General features: G+C 38.5%; 1 protein-coding gene across 4 annotated transcripts in view; it reads left to right on the forward strand.

Annotated features, from left to right (window-relative positions):
• Nucleotides 1–27,236, forward strand: part of APP (amyloid beta precursor protein) — a 286,588-nt gene that overhangs the window by 191,320 nt on the left and 68,032 nt on the right. For all 4 annotated transcript variants that reach the window (XM_061194014.1, XM_061194013.1, XM_061194010.1 and 1 more), the window contains 3 exons: nt 5,947–6,080; nt 10,961–11,035; nt 11,742–11,900. In XM_061194014.1, the coding sequence (XP_061049997.1) occupies nt 5,947–6,080; nt 10,961–11,035; nt 11,742–11,900 (368 nt within the window). The remainder of the gene's footprint in view (nt 1–5,946; nt 6,081–10,960; nt 11,036–11,741; nt 11,901–27,236) is intronic.

The raw sequence follows: 27,236 nt of genomic DNA on the forward strand, positions 1-27,236 counted from the left end.
AAAATGATAGCGGCAATTTTTCACCGTGTCCCTACTTTTGACGCCCCGTTCTTGCTGTCTTTAATATGAATAGGAAAGGGGCACTATGCAGTGATTACAGAATCAGAACTAAATGGAACTAGATGGTTCTCCATCTGTGCCAAAAAAGTGCTCTCTACCAATTCTAAGACCATAGCCGTCTTTACCTTATTTGGTGTAACCCCCCTTACAATCATTAAATTTTCTGGGGGAAACACAGGAATGAAAAGGTTTCATTGGCCCCATGTCGCCAATGATGGTGGTATATTTTGTGGCAGGAACATTGGGTGCAGCTCGGGTTCGCTAACAAATTGAAAGCAAATCTGCTCCCCTCTCCCACCATCCTCACCCCACCAAAAATAGAGCTCTGCCTGACACTAAGAGAGGAGATTATAGTGTGAAGTGGAAATGTTGTGACAGGCATTGATGCATCATTATCAAAACTGAAATGAACCTTCACCAACATGTGAAAACAATGTCTCCCTTAGTATCTGGTTACCCTATGGTTTAGGAAACAGCATTTTGGGGTGAGAAAAAAAAGTAAATCTGTGCTCTTTCTCATGTCTCTTTGTGTGGGTATTGGGGGGTACCTTCCATGAGAACCCCTTACCAACTTCCTGCTACTTTTCCAAGCCATCCTCATCTTCATCTTTTACTCTTAAAAGATCACCTTCTGCTTTGTCGCTTAGCAGACAGAACGATCCTTTTAAAACACATCACATCACATTTTTCTCTCCTCAAAACAACCCACATGGGCTCCTCAGAGTCCTTACCATGGCTTCAAGGCCCTTCATGATCTGTCCCCATTTCCTTTCTGCCTGTCTCACTACTCTCTCCCTTGCTTCCTCTGCTCTGGTCACACAGACCTTGCTCATCTTGGAATTTTCCAGTTTCCAGGCATACTCACTTCCAAAGGCCTTTGTGCTAGTTTCTTCATCTGCCTGTTCTTCCAGCAGGTAACTGGGAAGTAAGGCTTCAGTTCAGCTCTTTGTCTAAACGTCACCTTCTCAATTAGACCGAGCCTGGCCACCTACTTACTGCTGCAGTGTCCCTCCTCCTTCCCCGGCACTCTTGTTTCTTCTTAACCCTGCTCTTTCTTTTTCTCCACAATACAAATCACATTCTAACAATGTGATTTATTGTTGTCTTCGTGTGCGTGTGTGTGTGTGTGTGTGTGTGTGTGTGTGTGCGCTGTTCGTTTCTCTCACTAGAATATAATTCCACCAGGACAAGGGTCTTTGTTTCACTCATTGGTTTCTGCCATATACCTCACAGGTACTAGGGGCTGTAATATCTGTTGATTTGGTGAAAGGAGGAATAAAGAAATGAACAAGCACACTCGAGGCATCAGCGTCTACATCCAAGCTGCTATGCAGCTCCTCAGATACCTCTGACCTCCCAGGATTGCAAAAGAGACAAAAGAGAGGAGGCTTATATCAAAAGCATTAGTCATCCAGTTAACATTGAGGCAGTAACGTGCTATGAATTGGAACTGCGTTTCTGTTGCGTGTTTTCATTTGGTATTACATTAGACACCCATTCTCAGTATTAAGAGGTCTCTGTCTTACTATATTCTATAAGGCTGTTATGAGACTAGACTAAGAACATCAATATGAAGGTCATTTAAAAGTTAAAAGCCCAGGCACGTGATGGTGAGAGTGCTGCTAATTATTTGCCAGCTGTAGAGGTCAAAACATAGAGCTGAAGATGTTTAAGTCCGGTTTTCTGCGGAAGGGTGAATAGACCCAGTGAGCCTGCTTGCAGGAGGTACAAAGGAGCATGTTTGAGCTGAGACCAAAGGCCAAAAGATCATTCAGATTCAGGCTCAGTGGGCTCTCGCTCCTGACCTGCTTCATAACCCTACTTCTGCTGCTGAAACGTTGGTTGGTGGTCATTTACCAGATAGCATTCAGGGCAGGAAACTGTTTGATAGAAAATAGCCTGGCAGTTATCATAACAAAGCATATCTTTTGCCTGTACAGGTTGGTCATCAACAAACCAAACCCGTTGCAGTACCCCAGACATGTCGATGGATTAGCCCCTTTCTGCTCCAAGTGTTAACTTTATAGCCTCTTCATAGTTTAGTAATCCTAAATTCAGACTTACTTGTGTGTGTCTGGGGATGTGAGTATGTTAAGTGACAGTATTTCCTTACTACACAGTGAATGTATATAACAGGGTAATGTTTTCTCCTCCCCACCTGTTAAATGAGAACACATGTAAAGTGCCTAGCGCAGTAGACGCTGATGAATGGAGGGTATTATGATTTGGCCAACCTGGAAATCTGAGCCTGTATCACAGTTTCTAAGGAACCTCAAAGGTCTCTGAACAGGATAACTGCTTTGTGCTTTTTGTTTAAAAAACACAACAAAAATAAACCCTCCTAAAAGTCAATTTGTTTCTGCTTTCTAAGCGGTTTAAGTGACTCGTGATATACAGCTTCCTGTTCCTTTGTGCCCTGGAACATTCCTGACATTCCTTGAGCTGCTCCTTTCCCGAAAGGATGCACCTTGAAAGAGTAAGGGCATTAGGGCACAGGTTTTCCTGCCCCTACCCACCATCCTTGTTATCATGTCTCTGGCCTGCCATGGTCATGATCACAAAATGGCAGCCAGTCCTGGTATGACCATGTCTTTAGGATGTAGGAAAATTAGGGGAAATAGAAGCTGAGCTCCCTGTACAAACTTAAAACGTTTTCCCCTTTCTCCTCACCAGCTGCAAGGTAGTGATAATATACTACATTCATTTTAAAGTATTAAGAAATACCATCATTCTTCTCTCCTTGACTGGTCAGTGATCTAATTTGCTGATTGGTATGAATACAGGAAATTTTCAATTACTTACACCAATTGAGATGGAGGGCTAGTATGAATGACTACAAAGTTTGAATTAAAAATTAAAAGAGAGGATAGCTTCTCTTAAAGTCCTTAACTAAAGAAAGTATCAGGGGCCACTAACAAGGATTTACTGAGAAATATTTCTCAATTAAATGGAATAAATCTGTAATACAGGATTTGTATTTATTTCCTTGTTCCTAAAATATAAGTTTTAATACTTAAAATATTCTTCATCCTGTTAAGTATACCTCGCTTGCTCAGTTCTTTCTTATTCTTTTATTCTTAATATTGCAAAGCTGCATTTCAACTTAGACTAATGACGTTACAGTGACTAGGATTTTAGTGTTTCTCTCCATAAAACAGTAGATTTGCAAATCATAAGAGTTGGAGAAAACCATAAGAGTTGGAGAATCTTTCTACTTATATGGTAACTTTTACAATTTCAGTTTTCCAAAGAGGGTGCCATGCTATGGTTACAGCAACTTACAGCAGATAGTTATCTTGATCTGTAAATATGACCCCAAACATTTATACATTTTCATTTGTTCAAAATGTGAAATATAGTTTGCCTAATTATATCATTCTGCCAGATTGTACTATGCCAAAAGAACTTGAACTTGTTCTCATTTGCTACCAGAAAAGATGAGAAAATGTTTAAAATCATGGGGAAAAATGCTAAATACCACTTCCATTTCAAGTGGGGACATGGTTAGGCTAAAAATACATGCATATTGAGTTGCTTAAGCTGATGCAGAAAAACATTTACCTTTGTTTTTTTAACAGAAAAATTTAATTGAAAATTACTTTTCAGTCTTAAAAATTAGGATACATTTTCAATAATTTCAGCCTTTTATGCAGGTCATACCAAATTTTTTTAGAAAAGTACCTATTACTTTTCCTATCCATGGTACTTCATGATCCTGTGTGTAATTCATTTTCAGTGGATGTGAAATAAAAGTAGCTGGTTTTTCCTATGGTTAGGATAAGTGCTAAGATTTGAATTAGGATGTAATAATGAGCAAAGGAGGAGGGAAGGGCACTAACATGAATGAAGTGCCATGGGTGCACCCTTTCTGCAGGGTGACTACCACATGGTATAGCATCTCATTTTCCCAGCACTCCTAGTATGTTGGCCTGTTGTCACCACTTGATAGATGAATAAACTGGAACATAGAGTGCTTAAGTTCCTTGCTCTGGGTCACAACTAACCTAAGATCAAGATGTTATTGAAATCAAGGTGTGCCTGATTACACAGTTCATGTTCTTTGCTTCTTTCTTTCTTTGTGCTGCTGAAATACACCTCCCCCTTGTCTATTACACAGAAGACAGGGACAGTTGTCTTTCAATAGGTATGCCCTGTGCCAATCCCAGACCAGTTGACTCAAAATCCCCTGGTATTTTGAAAACAATTCCAGGAATATGCCCTGAAGTGAAGTATCCTTCCACTTCAGAACAACATCTGCATTGACAACTAAACTGCTTTTATTTTTTAAAGAAAGAATTATTAAACAGTGATTGAAGTAGAAGGGAAGAAATCCGAATGAATAGTTCTCTTTAAATTTATTATTTAATTGTATAACAAGAAGAAAGCTTTCTCGTTTTGGTTCAAATCTTGGAGCCTTCAGATTGGGAATTTTCAGATGTTTTCTTGAAACATGCTTAAGAGACACTTATCTTATGGTTTAGTTTCAAAATGACCTAGCAATTAATTCTTCTCATTTAAGTTCTTTTGGGGTTATTGTATCTCAGATATCTTAGATAAGATTAGGGAAGAAGAATACTTAGAACACTGGAGATAGTTGAGTAATCTTTTGAATAAAACACATAAATTGATTCGACCTGAGAACATAGTGAAAACACCTAATTTCATTTTTCTGGTTGAACATGCTTTTTTTTTTTCTGGCTGCGTTGGGTCTTCGTTGCTGCTGCGCACGGGCTTTCTCTAATTGTGGCAAACGGGGGCTGCTCTTTGTTGTGATGTGCAGGCTTCTCATTGCGGTGGCTTCTCTTGTTGTGGAGCATGGGCTCTAGGGCGTGCAGGCTTCAGTAGTTGTGGCTCGCAGGCTCAGTAGTTGTGGCGCACGGGCTTAGTTGCTCCGCAGCACGTGGGATCTTCCCGGACCAGGGATCAAACTCATGTCCCCTGCATTGGCAGGCAGATTCTTAACCACTGCGCCACCAGCGAAGTCCCCAGGCTTTCTTCTTTAAATCAAAATCTTGTTTTCTTTTCATGTTGGGTTTTTTTTTTTAATAAGCTGATAAATGCTCTGAATTCTCACTAGTCATTACTGATCTTTTGTAAAACTGCTGGTATAAGCATTATAAATCACTTGGCTCATGAGTTTCAGACATTTTTGCTTTATAGTACACTCTTCAGTTTTATGGGTGTTTATTTTTCCGCATAACATAGCAGTATATGCTGCAATTCAGTGATATTGCTCAGCAGTATTAGTGGAATTCAAAATAGAAATCACTTTCCTTTTGACAACTAGTATAATGAATTGGTTGACTATTGCCAAATTTGTGAAGGCAGAAAGATCCTTTCGTAATTTCAAAAATGAATTTGACATTTATGAGTTTTTTGGTACTGTTTCAAATACTGCTCACCAGCTATCTAAAATATATAGTGTAGGATTTATCTTTTCTCTAAGGTGCAGTTATTCTGCATAGGCTAATTTCGAGATTTCTTTGGGTTTTTCAGGAATCTTAAGGTGTGATATTGATACCACCATTTACTTTCAAGGTTACAAACATTAATCTAGCAAGGCATAGGGATTTGGTGCAACATGTGTGTATTAAACACCAACTGTTTTTACTCTATGCATGCTTGTTTCGCAAAGAATTTTAAATATAATACTGTAATCGCGAAATGGACTGTTTTCAAGATTTTCCTTCACCCTATCCTTGAAAGGGGGGAAAGACATCCTTGCTGTGCTGCAAAATGTCTCGTGGTCTCTTAAACAGCATTAACATCTTGTATGTGCTTCTTTACTAAATTCTTTGTTCTGGAATAAACGGAAAATAGGGCTTTCTTTGAAATGACTGGATATTCTGTCACTCTCCTCAAGCCTTCTTTCCTTCTGCTTTATAGTTCCCACAACAGCAGCCAGCACCCCTGACGCCGTTGACAAGTATCTCGAGACACCTGGAGATGAGAATGAACACGCCCATTTCCAGAAAGCCAAAGAGAGGCTCGAGGCCAAGCACCGCGAGAGGATGTCCCAGGTACATGTGACTTTCCATCCTTCAGTCATACAATACTGGGGAAATCTGGATTTGCCTCTGCCTCAGAGTCTCCCCAGGGGCCCTATGGTTGATGAATGCCTAGGGGTGGGTAAGGCTCTTTAATTTTATCCAGATCTTAAAGACATAACATTTTTAATTGTAAATGTTTGCTATAAGGGCACCGATTTGGGGCTTTTTGTATTCTCCTTGAACTTGCCACCTAGGAAAGACACAGGTATAGTAAGTATCGTAAGATTTTATAAGCACAAATTAAGTTGTGTCTACACCTTTCTCGATGGTTTTGTCACTCTGTGTTTAGCGTAGTCCTGTAATGGTGTTGTAAATTAAAATCACTTAAAATGTTCGTTAGCAAAGATGAATATTTTTGTATGGAATACCAAATTATGAAAACTTTGAACCTAACATTTCTTACCGAGTTAATTCATAGGACTGTAGGAGCTTAAAACCAAAGTGAACCATAATGATCATTTTATCTAGTCCCATAAATGACAGATAATGCAGTAAACTTTCAAGCGTTTGGCTTCCCACTCTAGAACAAAGCAGTATAAGTAACACAGAGAGGCATTTGGAACCCAAGCCTTTCTTGTTCCTAGTACAATGCTCTTTTCACTACGTTGTGCTACAAACCCTGTTTTTTTTAATCATGTTCTTTATGAAACAAAAAATTGTTTCCAAAACAACTAATTTACATGTAATAATACCAACTACAATTTAAGTTATGCCTGCTACCAGGTGCTAGATGTTGTATTAGAGATAGATAATACTGAGGGTTTTAGTCCTTTGTCAGATTCAGATTCTTTTTTTTTTTTAAGGTTTTTTTTTTTTTTTTAATGTGGACCATTTTTAAAGTCTTTATTGAATTTGTTACAATACTGCTTCTGTTTTGGTTTTTTGGCCCTGAGGCATGTGGGATCTTAGCTCCCCAACCAGGGATCAAACCCGCACCCACTGCATTGGAAGACGAAGTCTTAACCACTGGACCGCCAGGGAAGTTCCCTTTCTCAGATTCTTTACTCATTCATTCAGTCATTCAACAAATACGTATTTATCACTTACTTGCCAATCACTGTTCCAACTCATAGTCTATACCCTGAAGAGTGAACATGAAGAAATAATAGGAAAAGTCAGATTTAAGGAAACATAAATGAGTGAATGAAGAAAGAAAAATAGGGTTTTTCTTTAGGAAAGATACACACAATATGTAATCACTGTTAAGAAGGAATAGGACGACCATCAGCTGCCGTACTTATTGCCACTGAAAAGACATCTTTTAAACTTAAATCCTGTCTCACTACTTGTTTCTGAAGCTCTCAGAACCTTGTTATTGCCCACAAAATCCATTTGTGGGACAATGAAGGCCCCAAAAAGAAAAATAACAAAATAAACACTGAACGCTCAGCTTGGCATTTCCAGTGCCTTCCCCCGCACCCAACCTCCTGCACCCCAAATCCAGTCATCTTACTTCCTCTCCCACCTCAACTGCTACCATTGTCATGTGGGCAGCCTTAAACCACTCTGCTCAACGTATGCTAAACTCATCACGGACTCTCTTTGCTCTCAGCATTGATCTCTGGAAAGGTGTCCCACTCTTCTTCACGCTGGCACATCTCAGCCATTCCTTACACTCACGTAGTCCTCAGAGTGAGACAAGCAGTCATTGCTCTTTTGCATTTAACTAAATATTTGCTCACCAGTTTTGTTCCTCCAGCTGGATTGTAAACGTTTAGTCCCTATACATTTATATAAGTACCTTCCTAACCTTGCATTTCTATCTTGAACCCACTTAGTCATTATTTTTTCTAAAAAATACAGATTCTGAATTTTTTCCAGTATTTATTGGTCATTTTGAGCCTGTTAATAGCACTGATTTCAAATACTCTTTCAGATATTATAGATCTCTCCTAGAATAGTAACTTTATTTTAGCACACCTATTTAAGCCATGACTTAGTTCATATATGTTTTGATGGACTTTCTTCATCTTTTAGATACTACCTATATCTGAGATAATTTAAAGAATGTTATCCTGGAGCAGAGAATGTTGTCTCTTAGATTCCAGTGATCATAGGAGTATGAGATGCTTGAGATCAACATTTATCATCATAATCTATGATACTGAATTCTGGAGACTGTTTGACTTTGAACTTGCCTGCCTCTTAAATCTCTCTGTATTAGTTGTCATTTTCTCTGCATGAAACAGCAAAGTCTTTGAAGATCCATTAATCCGGATGATACTGATACTTTCGTGCATGCAGTGGTAAATTGCTTTATAAGACTACATGGCGCCACTGTGAAGTCTAGATCCTGAGAATTTTTAGTTTAAAAAATTTCATCTTTTAAAATGATTTTTATTACAGTTTTTGTTATTATTTGTTTTCTTACAATGCAGAGAATTTGGGGGCTTTTGTTGTTGCTGGGGCTCATGATAACTCTGAACTTACAGATTTCTGTTGTTCTATGTTATGAATAGTATCTAGCAAATATAAGAAGGCACACGATCATTTATTCCATATGATTTTAACAGTTTTACTATATCCTTAAAGTAAGGTTCTTCAAAATGGAAGTTGACCTTTCTCTACATTTATTATTTTTATGATAGAAGCATCAACATCTTAGGAACGGCCTTTTCTCCTGTCCCCAAATATAAATAAACTTAGCTCACCTGTTGGATTTGCCATTTTATAATGGCTAATTGGGCCACAGGGGACAAAAGCATGGTCTTTAGAGCCACAAAGATCTCGGTTTATATCCTTCCTTCTCCATTTTTTTCCTGCATAACTTTGAGCAGGTAACTTAACCTGATCCATAAAAATGGGGATGGCCAAGGCTAATCTCATGTGAGAAATCAATTAAACGAGAGAGATTTTGGAAAGCTCTTAACGCTGGATCTGGTATTTAGCAGGTCAGGAGTGATGCACTCTATTATCAGTGGACCTCAGTGGAAGCCACTGTTCAAAGGGAGATGTTGAGCCCACGGTGTGTGTTTATCTTTGAGTAAGTAGGCCTAGTGTGATGGTGTCGGTGAATTGTTTTATTTGGAAGGATGGAGGATATTATTAAATTGCTCTGAAAATCAAAATTTTATTTCATTTCTATAAGAATGCTTATTTTCAATGCATTAGCTAAATAAATCTCCTTAATTATTCCATGGATTCCCCTGCTCAAAGCTGAAAGTTCTGAATATACAAAGGAAGATGGTAAAGATTTAAATGTAATGCAGGAAATCAGTTTTTCACATTCCAATTAGACATCTGACTTCTCTCTCAAACTAATTTTGAGATTCCTTACCTGAAGAATTTGTGGTAGAATACCGCCACTATGAACATTTTCGAAGCAGGAAATTCAAATATTTTTATTTCAAGGCTTATCTCATCTGTAAAGCAAAAGTAGTCTTCAGTAGCCCCCATCTCAAAGGTGGTCTTCATTAACTCTTGGACCCACCAAAGCATCTGGGGCAATATGTTTCTTTTCCTTCTATATTCTGTTCTTGTTCATAGCAGCTGCACATTTTCCCCAATTTTGCTGTGAATGTGTTAGGTTATTTCATATATGCTCTTCACTTGTAACAGAGAATTCATTCCATTCTTTTTTCTCCATAATTTCATGTGAACAACATGGGGAAGCTTGTCTTGTACTTTATACAATGGATCGATGCTAACTGACAATGAAGTATCTAATTAAAAACTGACATGATGATGTGATGTGATATTCTCACAGAACTTCTCTGTCAGTAGTTACTTATGCCAAGCTTCAAGGATGTCTGAAAAAAATCAATTCCTTAGGAATAAATACCTGTAAATAACAGGCTCTTATAATACAGAAATCAGGGTTTCTTGTGCTTTGTATGTCTACAAAGTATGCAAGTACACAGCTGTCAACAGACCATTATTTTGCTTACTGGATCTTTATATTCTTTATATTACCTTGCTCAGGTATGCTTTACACTTAAAAAAAAACTACTTGATCATGAGTAGTACACTTGAAAAGGAAAAGGAAGCTGTAAGTGGTAAGAATCAAATATCGTTTCCTTTCAGCAGCATCCACAGCTGCAGACTTTTCCTCTTTGCATTCAGATCAGTGAGTGAACTTCTCTCAGAGAAATCCTGAGTGAACATCATGGATGAGAAGAGGAAGTCTTATTTTCCTACAAAACAGATTAGCCTGGTTACCAAATTAGTGTTACTTACCAAGAATACTTTTTGCTACATTCAGAACATTATAATGTGTACTGTCTTGGAATTTCTGGAGGAATTTAGAGTATTCTTTGCTGTTCGTGAGGCAAGTTGGCAAGCAAAATGTTCTAATTGCCCATCAGTTCTTCAGTGGGGTGGATCTTAGGATTTCTGACAACTGAAATCTTCTTTTAGTTCCTCTATTATATACTTCTTTGTACTGTGCTCATGGCATGTGTACACATGCATAAAGTTTTATATATGCTTTTTCCCCCTTCGTACTGTTTGAATGTTTATAACTTGCTTTCACAAAAGACTAAAACCAACGTGTTCAATTTAATGTTGGAAGACCTTGTACTGGTAATATATGCCTTTTATGAATCGTTGACATTTGTGCACATCAAATAAAACGACTTTCAGCTATTTCTGAAAGTAATAGAAAAGAAAAAAGACCAACTTTGTTTCAAAGGGCCATATAAAGGTGAACATTTATGTTTACTGTACTGCTGTGATAGATTATATACATCTTAGTGGGAGGTCAAATATTATGGAGCTAGGAATGGAACGTGATCATTTTTTTCATGTTTAAAGTGTCAAATGTAGAAGAGAAAAAAAAACAGTGATCTAGCTCATTAAATCTATATTTGAAAAAAGAACTGATGGTTTTAAATGATTTCCTCCTTTTGTAGGTCATGAGAGAGTGGGAAGAGGCAGAACGTCAAGCAAAGAACTTGCCTAAAGCTGATAAGAAAGCAGTGATCCAGGTAAACCCTGAGTCCATCCTCCACCAGGCATCATAGCCTTGTTGATGTAGTGCCTGCACCTTTGCAAGCATCTGCTGGAACCTCATGCACGATTGTTCATATTTCCCTCAACTTGGACTACTGCTAATCATTGTCTAATAATTCAGTTGCTTAAACCCTGCCTTACTTTTGCTCCCAATTGGCTCATTATAATTCATTTCTTTAAAACTCATACTGTTACTTAAAGTCTAACTTGTATCAATAATACATCTTTCTGGTTGCCATAATCTTCTGCTACTTCTTCCCCGTGGCAAATATACATGATAATTTGAATTTTTGACTGGAACCCCTCTCAGAATTACCTTCAGTAAACCATGAGGTTATCATGATCATTTTCTTAAAGTTCTTTGAGTAAGAGAGGACTTTCATAAATATGCATGTAATTTAGAGTTTCAAGAATATATACATTTATTCTACCTTACGGTTAGTCAAATCAGTTTTCAGTGACCATGTAAAATAATGATTTACATTGAGAAATTAGGTCTGGGGATGAAAAGCAGGGAAATGGAGGGGAACCCATAAGACATGCTGAATTAGTCAAAATGTTGGAATGACTGAAGTCTTTGAATAAAACAAAGTATGATATCCCTTTTAAAAGACTTGAATTTGCTGCCCCATCCTATTTGTCTGGTTCCCGATTGTCACGTGCCTGTGTTTGTGACGGCAGCATTTCCAGGAAAAGGTGGAGTCTCTGGAGCAGGAAGCAGCCAACGAGAGGCAGCAGTTGGTGGAGACGCACATGGCCAGAGTGGAAGCCATGCTCAACGACCGCCGCCGCCTGGCCCTGGAGAATTACATCACCGCTCTGCAGGCTGTGCCCCCTCGGGTAGGCTTCCCTTCACAGCTCAGGGCACAGCAGCCAGTAGGCATGGGGACACTGGGGACTGAAGGCCCTAAGAAAGAAATTGGGAGAAGTTTCTAAGAGCACCGTTATTCACAGGTTCAACCTCAGTCTGTTTTATCTTGAAGGTTAAAGGGTCACAGGGCAGCTGCCTCCATAGGACCATCTCTGCACAGTAGACACACCTTTCCACCGAGGAGTCAGACAGGCTTCCCGGGCACTCACAGTGCAAGACCTGATTTGAGTTGATATCCCTGGATGGTGACAGTTCATGGTATAGTTGAAGTCAGGGAACCACAAGAGCTGGAAGGAATGTAGACGTAACCTAGCCCAGCCCCCTTATGATGTAAATGAGATCTTTAAAAGCTGAGATTTGGCTGGGTTATAAGGATTTTTAGTGGAATAATAGGAACTAGAACTGAAATTTCCTGCTGAGAGCAGCAGCCATATTCTCTGGGGATAGGAGCCCTATTTGGTCATGACGTCCACAGCAAAGGGGTTTATTTGTGGTATTCAGGGATAAATGCCCAGAAAGGGTTACCAAGCACTGCAAGCATAGGCTTCATGGGAGAGCTTACTTTGGATGTAACGAACATTCTGAGCATGAGTGTGTGTACATCATGTCAGCTTGTTCTATCCATTACTGAGTGAGGAATACTGAAATCTCCAACTTTAATTGTGGATTGGACTCTTTCTCATGTGATACCCTCAGGTTTTGCCTTGTGTATTTTGAGGCTCTGTTCTTAGGTGCATAAACATTCAGTGTTGTTATGTCCTCTCTACCCCCCTTATCATTATCAAATGTCCTTCTTTATCCGTAGTAATATGTTTTGCTCTAAAATTACTGTGTCTGATATTAATTAAGCTACTCTAGCTTTCTTTTAATGTATCATAGTGTATCATTTTTCCATCCTTGTGTTTTTGTTTAACCTATTTGTTTATATTTGAAGTACATTTCTTGTAGGCAGCATATACTTGGGTCTTGCCCTTTAATTAAGAAGATCATTTAATGAAGTTATTGATATGATTATGCCTAAATCCATCATCATGCTATTTGTTTTCTAGTTGTCCCATCTGTTCCTTGTTCCCCCTTTTTTTTTTGCTACCTTTTGGATTAATTGAATATATTTTATGATTCTATTTTGTGTCCTTTCTTGCCTTTTACCTTTAACTCTTTATTAATTATTTTAGTGTTTGCTTTAGTGTTTGTAGAAAACATCTTTAACTTTTCACAATGGTATTATACCAGTACAAATGATGTTATACCACTTCCCTTATATTACAAGAACCTTACAATAAGGTACTCCCATTTCCCGTTTCCTACTCTTTGGGCTGTTGTTGTCGTACTTTTTCCATACTACATTATTGTTATTTTTTAAACAGTCAATTATCTTTTAAAGAGTTAAATAATAAGAAAAATATTTATTTACCTATATAGTTACCATTTCTGGTGTTCTTTGTTCCTTGTGTATGTCCATCTGGAATCATTTTTCTTCTACCCAGAGGACTTCCTTTAAAATTTATTTTAATGCATTTAGATTTGTAAAGAATTCTTTTTGCTTGGGTATGCCTGACAATATCCTTATTTCACCTCTCCTTTAAAAGACATTTTTACTGGGATAGAATTCTGGGTTGAAGTTTTTCATCAATTGCCTTAATGTTGATGCTCCATTGTCTTCTTATTTGCATTGTTTGCAACAAGAATACTTACATCATCCTTTACTTTATGTCTCTGTAAATAATGTATCTTTTTTTATCTGATTGCTTTTAGGGATTTTTCCTTTATCACTAGTTTTGAGCAATTTGATTATGATGTGTCCTGGTATATTTCAACCTGCCATTAACCCCCTCTGGCTAGTTTTCATATCATACATTATAGTTTTCATGTCTAGAATTTTAATCTGGATTTTTGTGTGTTTGTTTCATATTTTCCATATCTTTACTTAATTTTTGAACCTTTGGAATTTTTTTATTGGCTTTCTGGCATTGTGAAGTTCACCTTGTTGAGTGCTGGGTATTTTTGGATACCTATGACTATTCCTGAGCTTTGTTCTGTAATGCAGTAAATTACTTGGAAACAGAGTAGTTATCAACCTGTGGCTAGTGATTCCTCAATCCTGAAGCAAGACCCTTCTGAGTAATCTACCACGAATGTTGAGTTTTTCCATCTAGATGATGGAAACAAGTACTATTTCTGACCCTGTGTGAACACCAGACACTGTTACCTCTAATCCTTTTGGGAGATTTTTTTCCCATGGCCTCATGTTTCTTTCATGTGCGTGCATTGATCATTAGTCAGCTGCATTCTCATAGGGCATCATCTCCAGGTTCTCTCTCTGAGCAACTCCTTCCTCTCCAGTATTTTTTCCTGTGACTGCCAGCCACCTCCGTCTCTTTAGACTCTCACCCCATATCTTCAGCTCTCTGGAATCTCCCAGGCTCTGCCTGGGTTCCCACGCCTGGAGCCACAGCCTGGAAACTCAAGGCAGTAAGCTTGGGCAATTGTAGAGCTCACAATATTTGTTTCTTATTTCTCAGTGGTCTCTGTCCTTCACCTGGTGTCTAATATCTTACAGAAATATAGTCCTATATAGTTTGTCCATTTTTTGGTTGTTACTGGCAGCAGGGTAAATCTAGTTTCCACTACTTATCTTGGCTGGAAGTGGCAGTCTGTGTGTACACTATGTAACTAAACCAAAAAACCACCCACTTGCACTGATTCTCCTCATCATTTTGATTTTTCTTTCTGTACTAAGGTTCAGTGCAGAAAGCTCTGAGGAACCATAAGAGAGCTCTGGTACGCTTCCAGATAGCAAAATAGTATTGACCCTGTTTTACCAATGACGTCACTGAGACTGAGTGGCTAGTTCAGGGTGACACCACTAGTAATGGACAGGGTAGAGCTGTGAGTCACAGGTGACCACTGCAGGGCCTCCTACCAGACCAGGCTTCCTCTCGGAACAGAAAGCTTTTGAAAAAGAATATTCACATTAGCATTTTCATTTTCTCTTCAGAAAAAAATCTGTCCTGGCACTGTTCAGTAAAATTATGTTTATGTATCTGGAGAATGAGTTCGTTGGTTACTCTCTTTTTTTTAACAGGACTTTATTTTGGGGTGCGGGGCCATCAGCATCATTTGCCAGAGCAAGGCAGGGTGGTGGGTGTTGAGACCAGAATCTTAATAGCTGACATTTAGTGAAGCGTTCCAGCTAAAGGTCCGATTTCTGAAGTAAGATCTTTGCTAAATGGTCATTGATAGAGCTAAAAGTAAGATGAGGACTGAATGGAGTCTTCAACAAATGCACATTTCAGATCTTTCAGTTCAGTCCCATCAGCCATCACAGGAAAGACAGTGACAAGAATAATGTTTGCCAAAGCTTCTTGTGTTATCAAAGGAGATAATTTCAGATTTGGTCATAATCATGCTTGCCCTGAGTCAGTTGATCACTCCGTGTAGAATTAGACAACATGTTTATTTGAAATAAAAATTAAAAATTGGATTATGAAGAACTATTTTACTGTCAAAAAATCAGATTGTTGTTGATTGATCCAAGGATTCATGTTGAATTCTTACCTAGAAATGCATAAAACTCTCCCATCTAATAAAAACTGGGACTGGGTAGTTACAGGCATGCAACCTTGGCATTACCTGCCATTTTTGTTAAGTTATTGTCTTTGTCTGTGGGTTTTATTTGAATTTTAATGTATAGCTTGACATGGCACTTAGCTCCACACTTTGGAAAATGCGAGAAAATTCTAAATCCCTTCTTGAGGGCTTTTATATATTGCTGTTGAAAGACATAAATCAGAAGCTTGCCAGTAACTCTCTGAGAAAGGTCATGTCTTGTATTGGACCCATAAATAAGTATTTCTGAAATCTCCCTCATACTTACACAGTGCCTGGAAAATACAAAATATCTACTCAATGTTAGCTGAATATAAGAAAATGAATTAGTCAAGTGTTTTTTCTGTAGATTCTGTAGCTGATAATCACGTCAGAATAACTATCCCCTTAACCCTGACCACTTTTGCCAGATAGTCCCTAACTTCACAAACAGGAATCTGGAGCAACATGGATTGTTTATACAGTCTCTTTGAAGCTTAGGTTTAATCCATGCTTTCATTTTTTTTTTAAACCCAAGCTTGGAAGTATGACGTAATGATGTTTTTGTGCAGCTGGAATTCCTTGCTCTACCACGAATTTCATTTGTGAGTCCCTGTGTCTGTGTGTGCTTTATGTTCCAAATTTCCTTTTTGATTAATTACATTCCTACTGGCTGATACACTGAATGGCCAACCTAGAAGTGCATTGTTTGAATCATATTTAGAATTTTTATATACATATATACTTCACATATGACAGTTGTTAAAACAGTCTCTCCATGTCTGTCCATCCTCTTTCCCCCTCTCCCAACCCCCAGGAATAAAAAAATTAGAATGCAGTTGTGTCTTTGCACTAGGATGAACTCTTAATCTGTAGAGGGCTAGTAACTCTTCTAAGGACCAGCTCTTCAAATTTTTCACTTCTCTAGAAGTTTCCTTGGAAAAATAAAGGAGTTACGCTTTTTTCTCCAGAAAAGTTAAAGTCTTCTCCAAAGTGGCATCACACATGGTTAAACTTCTATCACCCTTGGAGGCCTTTAAACTACTAAACATAAGTACTGCTTTAAACTAAATTATCATCACAAAACACAGGACTTTGGCTTCTTACTTTCACAGAGCTCAAATTGATGCAACTCATGAAATAATGAGTTAAATACTATCTGAGCTTTCCCTCCTGTAACTGGCAGGGTCTACTTCATAGATGGAGAAAAGATTATGATATTGCCTGACTGTTCAACATTCTCTGTAATCTGAAGAGAAACTAGACTTAAGTGGGATCCCATATAGATAAACCAAAGGCTGCATAGGAATTTCTGTTTACAATAAACTTTCCATTGTAGGCTTAGGTCTGGAAAAACTTAGGAGCTGGAGTAAGAACTGAAATGTTTTAAAGATAAGAGACAAAAAGCCAAAGCTTTCTATGTAATTCTTGGATTTTTGGTGTCTTTACAGATGCTCAGTCTAAATCTCCATTAGACAACATCCTAATTATTATCCTGACTTCAACAACTTTTAAGAATTTTCTATGTGAAAGAAAGAATTAAGAAACATTTTCATGTATGTCTGTGTGTCTGTGTGCCAGTAGTGTTGTTTTGGTTTTTTTCCAGTGTCTCATGAGATATCCTATCCATACTAAATTTGGATACTAAATACTGCATTGCAGCCATCTTATCCATACTAAAATTAATTTCATGCTTGTATCTGATGCTTCACACTCAGACTCTCAACATTTAATTGAGCAAAAAAATTGGGGGGCAGTTTCTTTAGCACCTGCACTCTTTCCTTTCTCATTTCTTTTCTTTTTTTTTTCTCTAATTGAAGTATAGTTGACTTACAGTATTATATTAGGTTAAGGTGTAAAACATAGTGATTCTATATTTTTATAGATTGCATACCATACAAAATTATTATATAATATTATTGACTATATTCCCCATGCTGTACATTACATCCCTGTGACATGTTTGTTTTACAAATAGAGGTTTCTACCTCTTAATCCCCTTCACCAATTTCACCCATTATTCCCCTCTTCCCCTGCTGGTGACCATCAGTTTGTTCTCTGTATCTGTGAGTCTGTTTCTGTTTTTTTATATTTGTTCATTTGTTTTATTTTTTGGATTCCCCATATAAGTGAAAACATACAGTATTTGTCTTTGTCTGATTTATTTCACTAATTATAATACTCTCCAGATTCATCCATGCTATTGCAAGTGTATACCACATCTTCTTTACACATTCATCTGGCAGTTGGCACTTAGGTTGCTTCTATATCTTGGCTATTGTAAATAAACCTGCTATGAACATTGGGGTGCATACATCTTTCCAAATTAGTGTCTTCATTCTCTTTGGGTAAATACCAAGGAATGGAATTGCTAGATTGTATGGTAGTTCTATTTTTAATTTTTTGAGGAATTTCCATGCTGCTTTCCATAATAGCTCTACCAATTTACACTCCCACCAACAGTATACTAGATTAGCTCAGCCAAATGTTAAATTTTCTTGAGATTCCTGAAAGTGTCTTCATACAATTCTTTAGTAGAATGATTTGTGAGATTTACCATTAAGGAGCACGGTTTTTTCCCTAAATTGAGATTTTGCTCACTGCGGTTAGGTGTATTTTAACAGCAGGGCAATACGTGTTCAATAAAAAGTAGCAATCATTGGAGAAAATAAAGGACAGCAATTAGTTGGTATGCCGTGGCAGGCAAACTAGTGACAGCATGAGGAGGTACCAACTAAATCAGTCTTTAGCCAACATGAATGTTGGTGTAACTATATGTTTTATAACGTAAACAGAAACTGAGGTGCTAAACTTGACTGTTTTCATTTTTATATAATTGCTAACTGCCCTTCTCCCCGCAGTTCTTCATTTTCTGCTAATCACTTTTGGTTGCAAAAGAAATAGGAAGCATTGATAGAATATATGTAGATAATATATATCTCCAAGGTAAATATACTGCATCTACACCTCAATATAATGGATGGTAAATAAATTAAAAATTATTTGCTGACATCTTAATATGTGAAGGCACTGAGGGAGATGAGTACTAAGAAGTTTCAAACATCCTACCCTCAAGTTTTTTGGGTTTTTAAAATTTATTTATTTTATTTGTTTTTGGCTGCCTTGGATCTTCATTGCTGCGCGTGGGCTTTCTCTAGTTGTGGTGAGCAGGGGCTACTCTTCGTTGCGGTGCGTGGGCTCTCATTGAGGTGGCTTCTCCTGTTGCAGAGCATGGGCTCTAGGCACATGGGCTTCAGTAGTTGTGGCACACCCACTCAGTAGTTGTGGCTCACAGGCTCTAGAGCGCAGGCTCAGTAGTTGTGGTGCACAGGCTTAGTTGCTCCGCGGCATGTGGGATCTTCCCAGACCAGGGCTTGAAGCCGTGTCCCCTGCATTGGCAGGCGGATTCTTAACCACTGCGCCGCCAGGGAAGCCCTCAAGTTTTGAATATAATCAAAATTTTGTAAAGCTGATCAGAATGTACTTAAAAGACTACTGGCTTGAAAATCATCTTTGAGAAATATAATTATCCTGTACCTTATATATTTATTATTCATTCATTCATCATTCATTTATTTTTAGTTGAGGTTTGTAAAAATTGGTGAGCACAAGGGGACTTGTTAACTTGAGAGCTTTTAAGGACAGACCCCGTATCAAATGGTGGGTGGAAAGACAAATGGGAGAATTCGCATTTATTAAACAAAGTCCTATAAACTATGCTGTGTGGTTTGCATGCTATTCCGGAAAAGCTTCTCAGTATTACCTCTTACCTTGCTTTGAATCTTTACCAAGCTGAATAGACAGATCTTACTAAAGACCAGCAGGAAGTGTGTAACGAGAGACACTAGTGTTTTCTGTTTTTAATTGAATTAAGTTAAATAGAAAATTAAGACGTATGTAGGCAAGGCATCGGCTTGAAAGCTGTCCTGTGCCTCTGAGACCCTATTCCTCACCCAGATTCCCTCCACAGCAGAGCCCCACTTAGTCACTGTCTTCAAAGTCGAAATAGCTCTTCATCTGATGCTGTCAAACATACAGCACTGGGATGTCATATTTTGTTCTAGCAGAGGTTGCACATACATATTTATATGTCAATATCTATTTTCATTCATTCTTGAAAATGAAAACCCATTATGAAAACATATTTTTTTTTTTAGACAAATGCATAACACATTATTTAATAATCCAGTGGTTACTTAACTGTCTGGCATTACAGATATCTGCCCTACAGAACAGATAGCAACAAGGGATCTTCCCCCTAGAAACGTATGTGTGTGCACACAAAATTACATGTAGGTTTCAAGGAGTTCACTCATTTTGTGCAGCTCGTCCACAGATCAGTTTAAAGATCCTAGGTTATATTTGTGTAGGGTAGCAAAATTTGCCACCCCAAAAATGTGTCTCTTTGGCATGAGGATTAATTTAGGCTGATTATTTTTAAGGCCCCAAAGACTCAGGAAGAACCTTTGACCTTCCTTCCCCCTAACTGCCTAAAAGAATGTAGACAGAGGACCTGTTCCAGGGAAGGAGCTGTCACCATAGATCACTATAGTATGAGCTAGGTGTGTAGACAGGGAGGAAAATCTGTTAAAGTTCTTCTCTATGTCCCATTGTCTCTGCAAGGCCCAGCAGACGTTTGTTTACCAAACATTTGATTTTTTTCCCTTTCCATGTCAATTGCCTTCCTCCCCTTTGAAGTCCCAACCCACTGCCCCCAACATCCTCTTTTGTCTTTAGCTGAAGATGGTATTTAAGGTGAGGGTTTCAGCCGTTTTGGTGAGTTACTCAATTTTCCTGGGTCTCTCCCATGTTATTCAACTTTCGTTTGATTTTTCTCCTCTTAATCTGTATCATGTCAATTTAATTCTTAAACCAGTCAGAAGGCTAGAGGAAAATTTCTTCTTTCCCGGCATAAGCTTTATCTTGAATTTCCTTATATTGTTTCTAGTAGGTCAAGGCACTGTGGTTAGGTAGAGTATGAGAAGAGAGTGAAATTGAAAGAAATATAAATGTGCATATCTTTGAACATGGTATAGCCACTTAGGGGATTTGTGAAGCAAAAAATGCCAAAATCTAAGTATGAATATACAAAATTGAAGCATATTGTAATTCTCTCTTAAGAAGTCAAGAGTATGGCATGGTTGGCATTTGTCAGATGATCAGACCATTTGACAAATCTTTCTGAAGGTCTGTGGTATCTTAAAACATCTTTTGTTTACGATTTCTTCCTCAACTCTGTGGACTTTGCCGTCTGGGTTGCGTTAATAATCCTGTTCATCACTGAGGGCTTCAGCATGTTTCACTGTGTGACTAAACGAGAGTTGAAGACATACAAGTCCAAACACTTTCTGGCACTTCTTTGCTCGCAGGTCAGCAGATCCAAGCTCTGTATCCAATGGATGCTAAGCTGGTCCAAAAGCATAAATCATGGGGTTTGGGCCAGATCCTAAATTTCAGTTGTGTATGCTGTCTTCACTAATGTATAGCTGGGGTCTGTGTAACTGAAGGAAGAAACGTTTCCTCTGCACTTAGTACTCTGATACCAAATATGTGTGGGGTTTTCCCTCACATAAAATAATTCTGACACTAACTACCTGTAGTTAGCATAGATCGCCACGGGTTAAGGTTTCAGTCCCACAAGGCTGCCTCACTTCAGAAGCCAGTCGCAAAATCCTAGATTTTCACCTTGTATTTCTGATGAACCAGCTGTAAATCAGGGGTCCCCATGACCTGCTCCTCAGGTTTGATAATTCACTAGAACAACTCAGAGAATAAGTGCTTTATTTACTGTTAGCAATGTATTATAAAGGATAGAACTCAGTAAGAGCCAGATGGAAAAGACTGTAGGGCACGGTATGGGGGAAGGGGTGTGCAGCTTGCATGCCCTCTCCAGCCATGGTACCCTTCTGGCATCCCAATGTGTTCCCCAGCTGGAAAGCTCTCTCAATTCCATTGCTTAGGGGTTTTCTTGGGCAGGTTCCATTAAGTAGCCATGAATGATTAAATCATTGGCTATTGGTGATTCAACTCAGTCTCCAGCCCCTCTCCCTTCCCTGGAGATCAGAAAACGGGGCTGAAAGCGCCAACCCTCTAATCATTCGGTTCGTTCTCTTGTGTCTGGAACCAAGGACCTAAGACCAAATATTATGACAAAAGATGCTCCTGCCACCAAATTTTATAAGAGTTTTAGGAGCTCTGTGTCAGGAACTGGGGGCAGAGACCAAACATGTATTTCTTATGTCACGGTAACCAAAATAAATTATTGCTGAGAACTAGCAAAATATCCCAGAAACAAACTAAAACCTACCAGATTTGACAAACTGTCCAAAGGTCCGTAATTTGTGAGCGACAGGATTAAAACCACCCTTATTTTCCATATTTTATAGTACAGTATAAACACCTATTTTTTTTTTTAAAGTGGGAATTATTTATTTATTTATTTTTGGCTGTGTTGGGTCTTCGTTTCTGTGCGAGGGCTTTCTCTAGTTGTGGCAAGCGGGGGCCACTCTTCATCGCGGTGCGCGGGCCTCTCACTGTCGCGGCCTCTCTTGTTGCGGAGCACAGGCTCCAGACGCGCAGGCTCAGTAGTTGTGGCTCACGGGCCCAGTTGCTCCGCAGCATGTGGGATCTTCCCAGACCAGGGCTCGAACCCGTGTCCCCTGCATTGGCAGGCAGATTCTCAACCACTGCGCCACCAGGGAAGTCCTAAACACCTATTTTTAATTCCCAAGTTTGCCATCTTATAACTTGGAACAAGTGACTTAATGAGAAGGATTCTTCCTCCTCTATTTGCAGATTGGGGTTAATCATTCTACTTTTTTTGTAATTAACATTGTCTAGCTTTTTGTTAGCCATGATTAGAAAAACAAAAGGATTAATCGAAGGTTGAGATGAGACTGTGAAGTAGCAAGATATCTTCCTCCCTAAGAAGAGAACGATTGTTAGGACAGACGATGTGGAGGCTTTGGTGCCTTGTCCCTATTAGGAAGTCGTCTGCCTCCTTGTGGAGGAGGGATGGGATGGGAGATGGCTTTGCCTGTGTACTGCTGTGCTGTGTTACAGCACAAGCCAGAGCCAAATAGTAATCTGGATATGCTGGGAAGGGATGTGTCTAATGCCTCCATATTACCAAAACTGAGGAACACTGAATGGAGCCGGGCATGAGAATCTACTCCCATGTCCTCTGTGGCTTCTTCAAGACTTCTATGTTCAACCTGACATAGAATTGTCATTTGCCTTCTTACACTCATGTTAAACTATTACAAAAATCATTTATGTGCTCTTCTGAAGAAAGGAATATGCATGAATTTTGCAGTGGACTTTAAAAATTTAGCTCAACTCCTAGCTTTGTGATCAAACCTTTGTGATCAAAGGTTCCCATGGAAGCTTCCCCAAATGGTTTTTTTTTTTCAGATTTTTCTTGCCACAGTGAGAGTGCATGTGAAATGCTGAGGAGGGTCTACCGTGGCAAAATAAACTCATCCAAGAGACCATCTCAAGCCGAAAGAGGTTTAACTCTCATAAGGGAGTTTTTTAAACCTGCACACAGAGATTTTGTACATTGTACATTTATGTGCTCAAGATATCTCAGAATCCAAGATGTAGAACTGTGAAAATAATGGCCCTGAACCTACTTATGAAAACAGGAGACAATTGCATTTTCTTGGTAGGTGATTAACTTCCCCAGTCACAGGGTTGGAAACCACTAGGGTGCAATTTAATGCTTCAGGAAAGGGTTTTCTGAATATGTCCCTTGTGAACTAGAAAGGTTAGGGTGCTTTCCCATAAAGTGACTCATTTACTTCCTTCTTCTTGACAAGATTATGCTTAGGGCTTTTAAAGGCTCTTGACAGATCATTCCCTCCCATCAGGAGATGGTTTCAGGCACAAGTGTCTGTTATGATAAGATGCCAGATTTCTACATCAAGCATAACGCTGCAAAGAGGCACAGTGGAGCTGAACAATCATGTTTTAATATACCATAGTTCCAAGTGAACTGTGGAATAGAAAGCTACCCACTCAGACGTGATTGGCATTGAGTCAGTCAAATGTGTCTGATTGATCCAAAGTCCATGGACACCAAATTTATGAAATTGCATAAAAGGACCAAGTGAAAAAGACAATACATCTGAGAAGTGGGAACATTAATTTCTTAAAGTTACCTATTAGAGGGAAAGGCTGTGAAATTTCTTTCATAATTCCATGCATCAGCCTGACATCAAAACCCAAGCCACAAGAAGACAAACTATAACATCTTTTGAAATTAAGGATATGAATCTTGTGGACACTGGGGTTTGAACATTCTGTAGAGCCTATGAAATATTTTCTGGGAAGAGTTCCCCATTAAAACAGCTCCCTAAAGGACCCCAACACACTGGGTGGATAGACCAATATGTACCAAAAAATTGGGAATGCATCTCTTCTTGGTTGAGAGATGGTTATTTTCAACTCAGATGCCATGAAGGATGTATTTTGCCACTGGAACTACTTGTGCAAGTTATATTTAGCTCTAGGTTATTCATTAATTTAATTAACATTTTTTGACAACCAAATTATGCCAGGAACTGAGCCAGGAGCTAGCGATATGTTACACTCTTGTTCCAAGAGAGGGAAATGGTTAATGTTCCAAAATGTAAATCTTCTATTTTCATGTTAAGTATAATACATTTTAGAAGGGCCTACTCTTAATCCTTTACGAAATTTCTTTTTGAAATGATTTTTTTTTAATGCAGTGTGATTGTGAAGTGAATTTAATGTGTACTGAAAAGTGCTACATCTGATGCAAATAGGTACTTCGTAATTATGGGCTAAACACTCAGAAACAATAATGACAATAAAAAAAGGATTGGATATAATTAGTCCCCCTGGGGCAGATCTTTTCCTTTTATTATCTCTGTTCTTTGCTATAAATTTTAATAATAAGATTAGCCATTCAATGGCAATATAACCAGATTTCAGTATTAATGCATAGAATATTGTGAAATGAGGGGAATTTGGCAGAAAAACATGTTATTACTAGTTACAGAAGATGTTAAAGACTTGAGAAAGGTTGAAATTATATGCGTAGAGGTTAAAATGTTTCCTAATCTCTGCTTACCATCAATATCCCTACAATGAGCCACTGAATTCTTAAGCTTGTTTTTCTAATCACCTGAATAATCCTGTCTTAAATGTAAAGATCATGACGATAGAATAGCAGTTACTTTAAGAGAATATATTTCTATAGAGATACCAGGTATTTTTTCCTATCATTTCTATATGAATGTTCTGAGTTTTTAATGAAAATTTTAAGAAATTCATCTTTGTTCTAACATAATGAAATAAAATTCCCGAAACAATGGAGGTTCCCTGTTACTCTGTGATACGTGAAATAGCTCTAGAAATAGTTTTAAGCCTTAGAAATTCTGCGTTCTGGCTAAAAATTGTAAAGGCAGTTATTTCTGTATTTGAATGAAACACGCATGAATCACATGCCAAAGGCAGAACTCTTTTTTTTTTTTTAAACTAAAGCAAATGAATATACAAAAGTACAAAGGAACGTTATTGATTTTTCTTTCTTAACTAAAATAGCATTTGTTTATGAGGTATCGTCTGCCATTTTATTTGACATGATTTATCTGACTACTCCAACATAAAAACTAATCTGATTTTTATATTTTTCATTTCTAAGCACGATCGTTAGAAATATGTTTACATGAATAAATCAACCAAACAGAACCTTGTAACTCATTTAATGAGGGACGTCAGAGTGTCTTTCTGAATGTCTTCCTGAATTCTCGTGTCCTGAGGTGTAGGCAGCGGGAAGGAAAGGCTGGTGTATGTATAGATGCACACGCAGTGTGTATCTGAGCTCACATAAACAGTGATGAGGTCATGGCTTACACTGGGCTCTTAGGGCTCATTATCCTACAGGAGCTTTGTTCCCCAGCAGAGAGAGGCCTGGGCCATCATGGGAGCCCGGTGTGCTACTCTTTCATTGTCAAGCTCTAGGGATTTGGGGGGGAAAGTTTGGAATATATTTCTGAATATACTTCTGAAACATAATGTCGGTATTAAAGGAGATAAGCAATTTTCAACATGCGAACACATTCAGCATTTAATTATCCATCTTAGTAGAAGATAAGGATGGATTTAGAACTAGAATCCATGAATGTCACAAAAGCCTAACTTTTTATTAATACCTATAATCTTTTTCCAGTAATCCTAAACAGATTGACAGAGGACCTTCCTATCTTGCTATTTCTCCTCCCTACATCCGAGGCATTAGCTAAAGCACAGCGGAATGCCAAAAACCAAGGACAGTATTTCCAAGATTGAACAAATCTGGATGATTTTCAGCACAATTAAAAGAGCGGATATTAGCGTGTCCCAAAATAATATTATCTGAGCTTATAAAAACTAGAAATACAGGCAAGGACTTCTAGAACAGGCTCTCATTTCTAACTATTCAGCGATTTCTTTCAGTTTCCAGTTCTGTAGGTTACTTTGTGGAACATGTCTTTGGTGTGGTCCATTTTAGAGTTTTCCTTGAAAGGCAGGATCACATAGTGATCAGGAGAACGGGCTGCGGAGCCAATGTTGGGCTGCCTGTTCTTGCTGTGCCCCTGGCTAGCTCTGTAACTAAATGGAACCAGCTTCATAGTCCTAAACCTCCTTTGTGCCTTGTTCGCTTCATCAATGTAGTGAGGCAAGCAGCTGTACCTCTGTCACAGGGTTGATAGGAAGATTTAAGGAGTTACTATGAATAAAGCACTTGAAACACCGTCTCATTCATATAAGCAGTCAATAAGTGCTGAACTGTTATTGCTTAGAAGAAAGGGAAAGGGGGAGGGGATGGAGGTAGGGACTGAGTAGCAGCTGTGGATGCAGCATTGTGTGGGAAACTAACACACAACATTTTTAATTCCCACATACACCGTATGAAAGATCGTTATCTGAATGGTACGGATGAGGAAGATGAGGCTTAGATATTTTGTGACTTGTGTTTATTTTTAAATTAATGTTAACATTAATAATAGCAAGTGGGAATCGATACTGTTTGTGGTGATAGTGGAAAAAAGCGGTGGGGAGGGCTTCCCTGGTGGCGCAGTGGTTGAGAGTCTGCCTGCCAATGCAGGGGACACGGGTTCGAGCCCTGGTCTGGGAAGATCCCACATGCCATGGAGCAACTAGGCCCGTGAGCCACAACTACTGAGCCTGCGCGTCTGGAGCCTGTGTTCCCAACAAGAGAGGCCGTGATAGTGAGAGGTCCACGCACCGCGATGAAGAGTGGCCCCCACTTGCCACAACTAGAGAAAGCCCTCGGACAGAAACGAAGACCCAACACAACCAAAAATAAATTTAAAAATAAATTAATTAAAAAAAAAAAAAGAGTAGATTCTAGGAGAGCTTATCATAAGGAAAAAATATTTAAAAAAAAAAAAAAAAGCGGTGGGGAGAGACCCAAGTGTCATTTGGCAGAATTCAGCTTAGAGCATCAATGCCAAGACCAGTTTGGAGCAGTTATATCCTAGTGCCCATGCTTGGAGGTGACGGTCCTCTGAGGACAACATGCCTTGTAGAAACATTTATAGGTGACTAACTACAAAAAAAAAAAAAAAAGAAGAAGAAAAGAAAGTTATGATGAAGAACAATCTTTATGTTCAGTTGAAGTATTTTTTCTTATTTGAGCTCTTAAAGAAAAAAAATTCCATTTTCTTTAAAACAACAAAGCCTTT

This window comes from Eubalaena glacialis, chromosome 6, assembly GCF_028564815.1.
Source record: "Eubalaena glacialis isolate mEubGla1 chromosome 6, mEubGla1.1.hap2.+ XY, whole genome shotgun sequence".
Taxonomy (NCBI): Eukaryota; Metazoa; Chordata; class Mammalia; order Artiodactyla; family Balaenidae; genus Eubalaena; species Eubalaena glacialis.